We start from the raw sequence: 12,413 nt of genomic DNA, 5'->3' as shown, positions 1-12,413 counted from the left end.
ATATATAAAATTTGAGTCATTAAAAAAATTGACCATAATTTTTTAAACTTTGTTTAAGTATTTTAAATTGTTAATTATTGTGATTTAAGTACTTTTAATTTAATTTGTAAATATATAAATTACTGAAAAATGCATTTGCTCCCTCGATCATAATTTATGTAGCAAAAATAAAATTTGAAAAGTCAATTAAATTTTTCTTTAACCATAACTTTTTTATATGTTTTTTTTTAAAAACAAAATATTTTAAGTAATTTATTATTATTGTGAAATTGGTGGTCTAAAGTAAAATCTTAATAAGAGGTCTTAAGAATATTCTTCATCTTCACTTTTTCATTTCTTTCTAGAAATATGGTGAAAAAACACTCTAAAAATATTCGACAAGAATGTGTGGGTGTATTTTGCTGAGCTAGCTTATGTTTTGTTTTAATTGTTCATTCTCAGCTCTACAAAGAATTAGAGTCATTAAAAAGAATTCAATTTATTGGAGTCAAAAATCATATAATTTCTTTCTTCTTTTGATCATGTTGGAAGTAAATCTTTTCACTCCAGTCATAACAATCAACTCTATTAATTTCACAACCAACTACCATCATCACCAATACCTATAGATATCCATGATGAAGTTGCCTACGAAGATATTGTTTGAGGTCACAAAGTAAGAATTTATGCATATAAGATGTTTGTGTTTGTAGGCATCTCTGAAATTTTAATAGGGATAACTCTCTCTAATTCTCCCACACTAGACATAGTTTTGCTGTGGTGTACTACACAAAAGCAGAGGAGCAAATTTTACAACAACATTTTCTACCAATAATAATGTCCCTATGAATATTAGCCAACAATATTCGTATATAATATACGGGGATGAGAAGCTATTTTTTAAAAGTGTAAAATTAAAATTACAATATCATAGAGCAATCAACAAACGATTATGATTGAAATCCGTACTTAATTCATGATATTCATATTGATTTTGTTTTTCACCTATATTAATATTTTGTAGAGGTGATAAAACCTCCTACGTACTTGATTGTACCAACATCACAAATCTAATAGTGGCTGTCATGTTGTCCTTTATTGATGATACCTTAATTCAAGGTTGGATAATGAATATGACTACTACTTATACCATTTGTTGATGTTGAAGGACTTCACAAGAACATAAATTTTTCGCTATGATAGAATCTTAGGCGCGACCACCCCCAATTCCGGTCTTCCTCACAGGTGTAGAAACCTCTCCGCTTCTACGACTTCACAAGTGCATCTCCTGAACCGTAGGAGCAATGACACTCGATACAACAACATGAACAACCTCAAAGCAATCTGTCTTTCAAAATAAACTCGCTTGGGACCTCTCAAAGATAAATCAATAATGCAAATTGACAATTGTCAAATTATCATTTTAAGGTTGTCTTGACAGAATGTTGACCATGATCGATTTCAAATTTAAGAAAAATTTAAAACCCTTCTAAACGACCAAAACACCTTTAAAGCCTTGAAAATTGTGACGAAATTTCAACTAGGTAACAAGTCATTCTTTGTACCTAATGGGATCATTAAACTCAAATGCAACCCCGTCAATTTTAAAATATTGACTTTGATCAAAACTCCTTGCAAATTTGAAAAACTTTTCTAAAACACATCTGATGTGGTATCCTATATGAAATAAAATCAAGTGAAATGGAAAGTGAGATATGCTTAAGTGGTTGAGTAGCTCCACCATCAATTGATAGATTGAGAATTCAAGTCATATTAAAAGTAAGATAATGAAAAAAATTAAAATAAAATAAGCAAATAATCAAAATTTAAACATATAATTATTCTTATACACACCATCGAATACGTTAAATAATTTAATTCTTGTTTTTTAGTTTCTACTTTCGTAACACCTCCTGACCTTATTTCCCCAAATTTTGTCCCTTCCAACATTTAACAAACAGAAACCCCGCATTTTCAAATTAAGCTGTCTCCGGTGCTTCAGCCCATTCTCCCCGTATCTTTCTCCGGCGAGTCTCCGAGCAATCAGTTCCTCCGGCGGAAATCTAGCGGTAAGTAATACTCTCACGGTTTCTGCCTTTAGATTTTTATAACTATACTTGTTTTCACCTGTTGCAAATCGTTAATCTCTTTCTTCAAAATGAATTTTATCTGTAATATGAGAATCCCCAATATGGGTTTGATAGCATTGACGTTTTCTGGTCTCCCACTGCCCAAATGAAGCCCCAAATCTTTTTGTAAGATAATTTGCAGTCTTCTGCTTACACGAAATTGTTCAGTTTTTGGTGTCGTATTTGTCTTGCAACCCATGATAGTTTTGACAAATATTGTAAGTAGGTTCATGTATATGAAATTTAGGAGATTCAAGCTGTGGAGGGCAATGTCTGGTTTTTCGTTTTGTTGTTGTTTTGGGATTACTAGATGTTGATTTCAATATCATGGTCTCATGGGGCAAGACAAGTTTTCTTTAGATTAGTTTTATGTGTAGGCAATTAGAGGACTTTGATGTGGCTCTCATAATGAGTCAGCAACATACTCAAGAAGTTTGCTAAGTTGATGTAGAGTTGCAAATTTGGGTTGGTTCATTATACAATCTAGAATTGGAAGCCAACTAAAGAAATAAAGAGGGTCTAAGAACTAAGCTAAAAACTAGGGATAATTCATTTTCTCAAAATATTAGTATGTTCTTTCAGGGGAAATTATTTATAGGCTTAATACATAGGGAAGTAGGACGGGAATGGGCTAACATGCTTCTCTAAAACAAGCCATAAGTGCCCAATGCTAACTTGAGCCTCCTTAATTCCTTTCCAGTTGCTTTAAGAGGCTTAAGAAATTCATATCGCATCAAATCTCCTTCCTTCAACTCACCCTTGTCCTCAAAAGTGTGCATTGTAAAAATCAAGGAGCTCATGTGTACATTTACCGTATGTAAACATTCTTCAGTGTTATCAAAAGAAAAAATCCCCAAAAAGCTATAAAATGCTACTCTAGTTCTGCTGGCTTTATTTTTTCAAGAGCTTTTGCAGCACCTGAAACAACTGCAACTCCTCCCATGTCAAACTTCATTAGCTCTATCAAGCAACCAGGTTCAGTGTTGATGTACCGCCACAGTCAAAAGTTAATTTCGTTCCAACTAAGGCTAACAACTTCTTTGTGGCAAGATGTTTGAATACTCTTTTTGATTGGGTTAATCTCTCTCCTGTACTTAGTGTCGATTCTTTCCTAGAATTTATCAGCTCCATAGATCTCTGCTGTTAGCTGTTTAGATAGCTTTTTTTTGCCTTTTTGGGAGCTCATAATTCTTTCTTTTGTAATCTGTGCATCTGCTTGATGCTTTGTTAATGACATCCTTCTTACTTCATCAAAAAAAAAAAAAAGGCTAACAACTTCTTTGTGACTTCTGCACTAGTAGGCTTATAAGATACAAACAACAACATACCGAATGAAATTCCACAAATGGGGTCTGAGAAGGGTGGTGTGTAATGGAACCTTACTCTTACCTCATGAAGGTAGATAGGTTGTTTCTGATAGACCCTCGACTTAAGTAAAGCATAACAAAACCAGAAGGAAAACAGAATACCATTAGCAAATTACATGATAATTGAAGCTCATAAAACATGTAATAATAAAATCGAAGTATAAGAAAGTAGGAGAAAAGGAAATACTATTACCACTGATAAGGGAAACTAGACGTTGACTACCTACTAACCTTTCTATCCTTATCCTTGACCTCCATATCCTCTTATCTAGGGTCATGTCCTCGATAAACTGCAAGTGTTTCAAATCCTGTCCAATCACCTCTCCTCTCCCCAATACTTCTTCGGCCTACCTTTACCTTTTCTCGGACCCACCATAGCCAACCTCTCATATCTCCTCACTGGGGCATATGGACATCTCGTCTTCACATGCCTGAACCATCTATGTTTCACTTGTATCCTACTTTTTCCCAAATATCTTTGTTCCTAATCCTATCTCGTCTAGCATGCAGACACTCTCAACATCCTTATTTATGCTACTTTCATCTTCTGGATGTGCGAGTTCTTGAACGACCAACACGTGGCCCCATACAAAGTGGATGGTCTAACAACCACTTTATGAAACTTATCTTTAAGACTTGGGCGGCACATTCTAATCACATAAGACACTGTATGCGAGCCTCTATTTCCTCCACCCCACTCCAATACGATGTATTACATCCTTGTCAGTCTTAGTCCTGCTCAACCTAAACCCTTTAGACTCTCAGGTTTTCTCCCAACCTCTAGCTTATTGTCAATCGATACTATGCCATTTGCAAATAGCATACACCCTTGGATATGTCGCAGTACATTCATCATCAAGGCAAATAAAAATGGACTAAGCATTGATCTCTGGTGTAACCCCATCACGACTGACAAATGCTCCGGGTCTCCTCCCATTATCCTCACCCATGTCATGGCTTGATCATACATGTCCTGATGTCCTTAATCTCCCTAATGTAGGTTGCAGGTACTCCTTTAGCCTCCAAACATCTCCATATAGCTCTTCTAATGACTTTGTCGTATGATTTTTCTACGTCAATGAACACCATATGTAAGTCCCTCTTCCTCTCACTATACTACTCCACCAATCTACTCACGAGATGATTGACTTTTATAGTTGAACGCCGTGGCATGAATCCAAATTGGTTCTTGGTGCTGCACCAGAACCATTAGGTACACATGTAAGAGCCCTTGGAAATGGTAATATTGTAGACACCAATATCATTGGATCAATCAGTACAAGTTGGAACTGCTCATGCTCAAATTCATGTGACCAGCAGTTAACCCCACACTGTTGTTCAAATTATTGAACCCAAGCATTGGGTTGGCATGTTCCATTTGGTCCTGTGCAAACTTAGTACTCAATCCCTATCCAACATGAAGCGCAAGTTTGACAGCTTGGGCCTCATTCCAGTACTCTTCTAAAGAAATAAAATTGCTAGATAGGTCATACAATTCCATCATTCAGGGAACAGTCTTCACACCAACAAGAGTATGATCCATTGCAATTTCAGTGCTAGAACTGTTCTGCCCCTTCTTTTGTTGGTGTCTAAATGTTCCCCTTGGAGTCATAGCGAAACTCTCTATCACTTGACAGTATCTCAGATGGTATGCACCAAGTGATAGCAATTCCTGTTGCAACATATGACCACTGCAGTAGTTTGTCCCTCAAATTCCCTTTACTGGTGCACACTGCAAATGTTGTACCGAGGAAGCAAATTTGTCCATAAAGCATTCTTTCTAATTTCACATTGCCATAAGCAGCATGAGAGCTAAATAATATCCACTAAACAGAGGAATCAATGTGAACATGCTTATACTTTACCAGTTCTTCTTCGACTTCAAGATAGCCAACTTGATCAATTACACCAGAATTATGCCAACTAACAAAGCTACACCGGAGATTCCCTTATCTGGTATGAACCCACAGGAATCTTGCATTATCTCAAAGCAATGTACATATTCCTTGTTAGTTCCTTGTTTGTGCATCACCAGATATCATTGAATACCAGGACTGCTAGTTCTACGTTAACAGTCTCTTCCTTAACATCTGTTGCTTCGTCTTCCTCATCTACAAGGGTACCCTGTGAACCATCTAACGATGAAGCAGGTTCCACTTCTTCATGCTTTATTGCATCTATTTGCATGGTTGTAGCTTCAACAATTGAAGGATCTGCCTCTACGACCATCTGCGTGTTGTAGCTTTTTCTTCCATGTGCTGCTGAGCATTTCTGGTCTTGGCTAATCTCATATCACCATACATCCATCTGATCATTCGTATTTTACAAATACGACACTCGTTTTATGGAAATTGCTGGGGTGCTGAAAGCCCAACACTCGCTCATGTAACATTGCTAGTCTTACGACTATTTTGTAGAACTTGTTTTGCTTATGGTGGAGGAGGAAACACATAATTGAGGCTGCAACAGTTCTGCCCCATTTGGGCCTTTTAATTCCAATACTCAATAATTGTCTTTTTGGAAAAATTAAGGGCATTATAATGAAGTCAAGGGCAGCGCATGAGGCTGACCCACCTAAGAGGCACGGCCAAGTCCAAGATGAGCACAACAGTCATGGTCATGCCATGCAAATGGTTATAGAAAATCATCATCAAAATTTGAATTGATGAATATGATCGGAAAGTCTTAATGGATTAATGGTGTGGATACAGTGAAAGACCGTAAAATTCATGTAGCTTGGAAGGCTATTGTTTCATGTTTTGTGCAGAATTTTGACTGCAATTCTGCTTACAATATGTTTTATCAGATGATATGTGAGATGCAATGACCAAATAGCATCATGTGATGTTCTTTTTATCATGTTTTATTAGGTTTAAATGATTAGATAGGTAATTGAAAAACTGAGTGTTCTGATGAGAAAAAGACAAGTTGAAGCCAAAGTTTAGGGACTTGCTTGTGATATCAGCTTGTGCTGTAGACAATGTGAATTGTTTAACATGAAATTGTATATGAATTTGTTACAGGAGGACGTTCTGAAACCTATTCGTGTCTGATAACTTTACTAATATTTAGATATGGTTATAAACTTATAATAGTTTTTTAAAGAGGTGGAGTGCCTTTTTCTGTATTGCAGTCAAAGGATACGGGTGCGGATTCCTTAATATCGGGTAATGAAAAGAATCTAGTTTATTTAACGAGGCTTTTTCAATATATTGGTAGTTTTAGAAGTCTAATGATCCGTGAGACCTACTGTATGATGAATAGGTGGTATATAGGATCCTATGTAATTACAACACTTTTGGAGGGGAACTACACTTTTGTGGTAGTATACCTGTGGATTAATATAGACTAACTGTTACATTTCTCAAAAAAAAAATGTTATCACAAGAGTGCGAGAAGGACAATTAGGATTTCTTTGAAGTACATGCCAGTTGCTGAAATGAAGGCTAATTATATTTCAAGTGTGCCAAGTTTTCTTCCTTTTGTCTTGATATGGAAGCTGGTGGTTCTGTAATAAGGGTTCTAATGAATGAACAATGTGTAACAGTATAATTTCTGGCCATGGAATGCATGGATTTGGTGGAAGATCAGAGGTACCTAGGCCTTTTAGCCTGCAGTCACTGCAGGGTCGTTGATAGAGCATTCTGCTGGTATATCTTCATGTCTGTGCCATGTTCTTGCAGCATGCTAGTGCATGGTGCAAGACATGTGTCAATAAGAACCAGCACCTATTTATTTTGGGTAGTACCTAACACTTGGAATCACAAGAATAGAGAAGTTGCTGTAGAGGCGCTGCTCAAAATCTCATGGTTGACTCTAAGATTGCGGGGAATCTTTATGCTGCTTTTTCATTTTTATGGATGTGAGGATTCTGCAAATGTGATACCTCCAGCACTGACACAACATATTTGGAAAAAAAAATTCCATCCCATAGTTTGATTTAGGTGAAGAAACGGTTCACATGTTATTGCTATAGAGCTGGTGTGAATTTTATATTTGGACGCCTAATGCTTAATATCCTGGTGTTCTTTTACATAAGAATGCGCTGCTTTCAGTTTGCAGAAGAAGAATCTGTAGGGATTGCCATGAATAATTTTGCAATCTATAGTGGTTATCATGAATACTTTTTGCCTTTGGTTCTTTCTAGTGCTGGCTTATAGGGAATTATTTCCGAAACTCCTGTAATTTGGAACCCATTTGTAGGACTTATTTGAAACTGCTACACTCCATTCCAGCCTTTCTGTTGCAACTTAGCCATTTAGGAGGTCGTTGCAGCAGTTACTGCATTTTTTTGTCTGTTATAGGAAATGAAGTAACTGATCTTTGTGGTGTGTAGTTTCTGAAAATAGTAGCATAGAGAATTTATCTAGTTCCTTATCTGTTATATTCTATTTTTACTTTAGGAATTTGTAACTTGGGCTCTTTATCGTCTCACGCAAGCATTCTGCATTTCAGAGAAAAATGTGTTAATATCTTTCCTTTTATATGCCAATGTGATATTTGTTTTTAGGTGATCTGGGGCTTTACAACTCTGATATATTTTTTTCTCAGGTAGACAAATATGAGTATAAAACCAACAGTTGCTTTGAGAGCCATTATTGTCGGAGGAATAGCTGCCTTTGCAAAAATTGGTGGTGCTGTTAAAGCTGCAGGAGGAATAAAATTAGGTGCAGCTGCTGCTGCCATGACTGCTGCAGCAACAGCAGCTGTATCAGGATCCAAACAGGAAGACAAGAAGGATGGTTCTCAGCAGTTGTCGTCCAAGTGATGCACACAACTCATGTTTTATTTTTTTCTTCAATGTAACGTATAAACTGTCAAAATAAAAGTTGTTGGGTGGTGGAATATGCCAGTCAAATGGTTTCCCAGGATGATCTTTAATAGCTAAGATATATGGGTCCTTACAACTGCGGGACTCGTTAGTTCTGTACTAATGGAAGTAGGAGTTTGTTGAAGTGAAAAAGTATCACTCAGAGCCTGTGCTAGATGCAGTTTGTTTACCCTCCGGTACCTGAGGTATGTAATTGTTTTTGTACCAGTAAAGGATATATTACTGCTTCCGTGATACTTTCAAAAGCAAAATATGTGTTTTTGTAAGGTTTTAAAACATGAGATCTGTCAATAAACCCAGATGGAACTTCTGGTTCTGGGCGCGGAAAATGGAGCAACTCCTTTTACAATAACTACCAATTGGATCTATTTAGTTCTTCAAATCTCTCTACATGTTACCCTTCATCTCTTTGTTTTGTAATATCATTGTCCCTTTGCCTATTTGATGATAAATTAACGAGAGAAATGTTGAAAACACCCCTGAACTTGACACATTTATTATTAGTTTCGTCCCCGAACTATTGACAGCCTTAAAAACATCTCTCTAGATACACCCTCAATCTATCACATGATATAACAAGTGATATCAAACTCCTGTAAGAGCATGAGGTTCTTAATAAAAAGCCGAGAGAAGTGTTGAAAAAACCCCCTAACTTGGCGAGAATGTAGGGGTGTATTTCACTCATCTTGCAAGATCGTGTGTGTGTTTAGGTTCAGTTAGTCAAGTTAAGGGGTGATTTTAAGGCTGTTAATGGTTCGAGGATGAAACTAATAATTTGCACTGAATTTAGGGGTGTTCTCAATACTTCTCTAAATTAGCGTAAGATATGTGAAGGTCTTATCCCTTAAATGTTTGCACAGACAGTCAAAAGTATGAAATTCTTATTTAATCAAATTCCAGCATACATATTAGTTCTCCTAAACTGTTAGTCAACCATAATCAATCATGACATAAATCAAATCTATAATATTTTCATTAGAGCTTCTTTCACTCTTGTGTATTTCAAACCTGCTTTGAAAATGCTTTTCTTGAGTCGAAGATCTATCAGAAACAATATCTCTACCTCACACAAGGTAGAGGTATGATCTGAGTACGCTATACCCTCCCCAGACCCCCACTTGGGTATGTTATTGAATTCAAATTTAAAAATTGGTTTTACATAAGGGAGAAGGGTCAAAAATACCCCTCAACTTTGTTTTATTGTTTGACTATACCCTTACCGTTAAAACGAAGTTTTTTTTGCCCCTGCCGTCTACAAACTCATCACATTTACCCCTCAATTGGATGGAAACCCCCAAATCAACAAAAATTACCCGATTTACTTAAATTAACCAATTTTAACCCGATTCCGATCCATCTAATAGATGACCCGCTTTGTTCATCTTCATCTTGAGATCAAGGCAAAAAACAATGGAGGAAAATACATTTTTAAAGACATGAATAACATTTCCATAACCTTATGGGATTAAGTAAATACAAGTAAGCCTAAAACCTCAACTTCCCCAACCTTCCTACTTCCCAGACGATTAAACCCATCGTCGCCGTAATCACTGTTCCGGCACCATTACAAAGCCCAAGCAATTCAGTCAGAAGCTTTTATGTCATAATCATGAGATGTTTCAATCGATTTATTTCTAATTCTCTGTATCACCGTTTCAGAACTATTTCCACATATCTAACACCTTATGTGCATTCACAATTCCACAGTCCAAGACTCAAAAAATTTCTGAAACCCATTTCTACAGCTTTACGAAACCGTTAATTAGTTCAAATTTCACAACATCAGCTCACGAATCAAAGTTGGCTCCATTAGGGAGAGCATCAGCGATAGTTAATGAGATTTCGAATTTAACTTTGCTGGAAGTATCAGATTTAGGGCAGGTTCTAAGGAAGAGAATGGGGTATTGAAGAGATGCCTATAATGGCATAATGATGCCCGAGACGTGAGCTGCGGAAAAGACGGAAAAGAAGGCAAAGAAGAATGTTTGATTTGAAGCTCAAGGAAGTGATGAAGATGAACAGTAGGAAGTAGGAAATAGGGAGACAGATAAATTAGGTTAAAAATGAAGATGAACATAGGTGGGTTGTATCATTTGATGGGTCAAGTCGGGTTAAAATTGGTTAATTTAAGTTAAATCTGGTTATTTTTGTTGATTTGGGGGTTTCCATCCAATTGAGGGGTAAATGTGATGAGTTTGTAGACGGCAGGGGCAAAAAATAACTTCGTTTTAACGGTAAGGGTATAGTCAAACAATAAAACAAAGTTGAGGGGTATTTTTGACCCTTCTCCCAATAATATATAAGACAACCATTATGACATACAGAATGACCAAAGCTGATAAAAATATTAAATCTTTTCTATCATAATAATTCTCATAAATGTCATCCATTGAAAAAGTCAAATACATAGAGAAATGTTTCACCCACAGAAGATAGTAGTAAAATATTTTAAACTTGATAACTCTCCATTTGCACATCTTGAGACTTCAAAGGTTCATACTCTCCCAAATAAACTTCAAGATGATCAGAAAGTGCAGACTTGTCAATGTTCTCATGGTGATAGGACTTGCAAACAAAGTAAATAATTGTTTGAATCACCAAACCAAATAGCATCAAAGTAAACAATAAAAGAAGACAAAACAACCCAACACCTACTCTATACAACACCCCTAGATGCATATGATGGCTTCCATGTACCACAAACTTCTTGAAAACAAAGTTCAAGATACCAAGTAAGAGATTGAACTTGAAAAAGAAAAACAAGGCTATTCTCATCTTCCCCTTTAACAAATCCTTGCTTTTGATCATGGCTTTCACTCCATATGAATCCTCTAACACAGTTACCACACTAGCTAAGTGCCATATAACTGAAAGGTACACAGATCCAACAACATAAACAATCGCCATGATCACAAAAATAAAGTTAGCAAGACCATCATTTTCAACCCGCATGCTGAAAGCCCATACAAACCATAAAGCTAAGAGAAAGAAGGAAACAAGGTTGTAGATGAAGAAACAAAGGAAAGCACACAAGAAAGTCACCATAACCCTCTTCCAAACTTTAGGAACAACACTCATAACTTTCTTGTAACCAACTTCACGTGACGTGTATATGGAAGCAATTGTGTAAACCACAGCAGAGGTGGAAAGAAGGGAGAAGATGATGAGGATAGTGAAGTAGACAATTATGAAAAGCCATAGAGAGGTTAGCTCTGAATCTATGTGATCAGAGATCTTGTTGTATTTGGCCGTGCCCGTGTGAGTATGTCTGAGCTGAGATTCAGAGTGTTTAAGGTCAGAGAAGAAAAGATGGTAAACTTCCATGTGAGCTAAGAAGATGAAGGACATAGGAAGGATCAAAGATAGGGTGATTTGGCTGAAAATTTTCTTCCATTGGTAGATGACTTTGTAGGATTCTATGTAGATATCAAAGAGGCCTAGGAATTGCATCTCTTCTTGTTCTTTATCCATGGTTAGTTGCATAGAAAGAGGATATGGAAATGGAGTTGAATGAGAGATTTAATATATGGTAGGAAATTGGATATTTATATAAGTCTTTCTCTCTCTCTTAGGTCAATTGGTTGGAAAAATATAAAAACAGAATTGAAAAATAAGGATTTGAATCTTGAATAAGTACAACATCCTTAAAGAAATATTGCTCGTATATTTGGTGAAATATCGACAATTTTTTTCTAGATTCCTCAAAGTCAATAGATATGGCAAAAATTGAATAGGCATTTCTCAAGGAAGTCATTATATATAATAAGAATTTGTAGAAAAAAAATTTCTTATTTGGAACAAGTATTTATGTTAAGTAATTCAAAACTTAGTTTATAATTTAAATATTTAACTTTCATATAGATTAAATTTGTTATAGAAATGAAACCAAATACAAAAATAAAATTGTATTTATTTAAAGTCCAAGTCAACTAGTCAACTCATTTTACAGAGACCATTCCACAAATAATTAAAGGGAAAGGGAGCTACATGTGGTGCATTAGGGGATTTGATTATTGATTTAGACCAAAATGAATAAATTTTATAATGTCCTTACTGGCTTAGGAAAAGGGAAGAACGATATTGGGGGGGGGGGGGGGGTTGGTAAAA

The 12,413-nt window shown here is 36.1% G+C and overlaps 2 protein-coding genes across 2 annotated transcripts; one reads left to right on the top strand and one right to left on the bottom strand.

Annotated features, from left to right (window-relative positions):
- The first annotated feature begins 1,902 nt into the window (after window positions 1–1,902).
- On the top strand, window positions 1,903–8,635 carry LOC102603206 (uncharacterized). The gene is made up of 2 exons (XM_006356253.1): window positions 1,903–2,048; window positions 8,027–8,635. The coding sequence occupies exon 2, from the start codon at window positions 8,037–8,039 to the stop codon at window positions 8,241–8,243; it is 207 nt and encodes a 68-aa protein (XP_006356315.1). The 5' UTR covers window positions 1,903–2,048; window positions 8,027–8,036; the 3' UTR covers window positions 8,244–8,635.
- Window positions 8,636–10,754: 2,119 nt separating this feature from the next.
- LOC107062295 (uncharacterized) lies at window positions 10,755–11,777 on the bottom strand. The gene has a single exon (XM_015312794.1). It carries the CDS (start codon window positions 11,775–11,777, stop codon window positions 10,755–10,757), a length of 1,023 nt encoding a protein of 340 aa, XP_015168280.1.
- Between the last annotated feature and the right edge of the window lie 636 nt (window positions 11,778–12,413).

The sequence above is a fragment of the Solanum tuberosum genome, unplaced genomic scaffold, assembly GCF_000226075.1.
Source record: "Solanum tuberosum cultivar DM 1-3 516 R44 unplaced genomic scaffold, SolTub_3.0 scf00213, whole genome shotgun sequence".
Taxonomy (NCBI): Eukaryota; Viridiplantae; Streptophyta; class Magnoliopsida; order Solanales; family Solanaceae; genus Solanum; species Solanum tuberosum.
The sequence above is the reverse complement of the archived record's forward strand: the minus strand, read 5'-3'. Positions and strand labels throughout refer to the sequence as shown.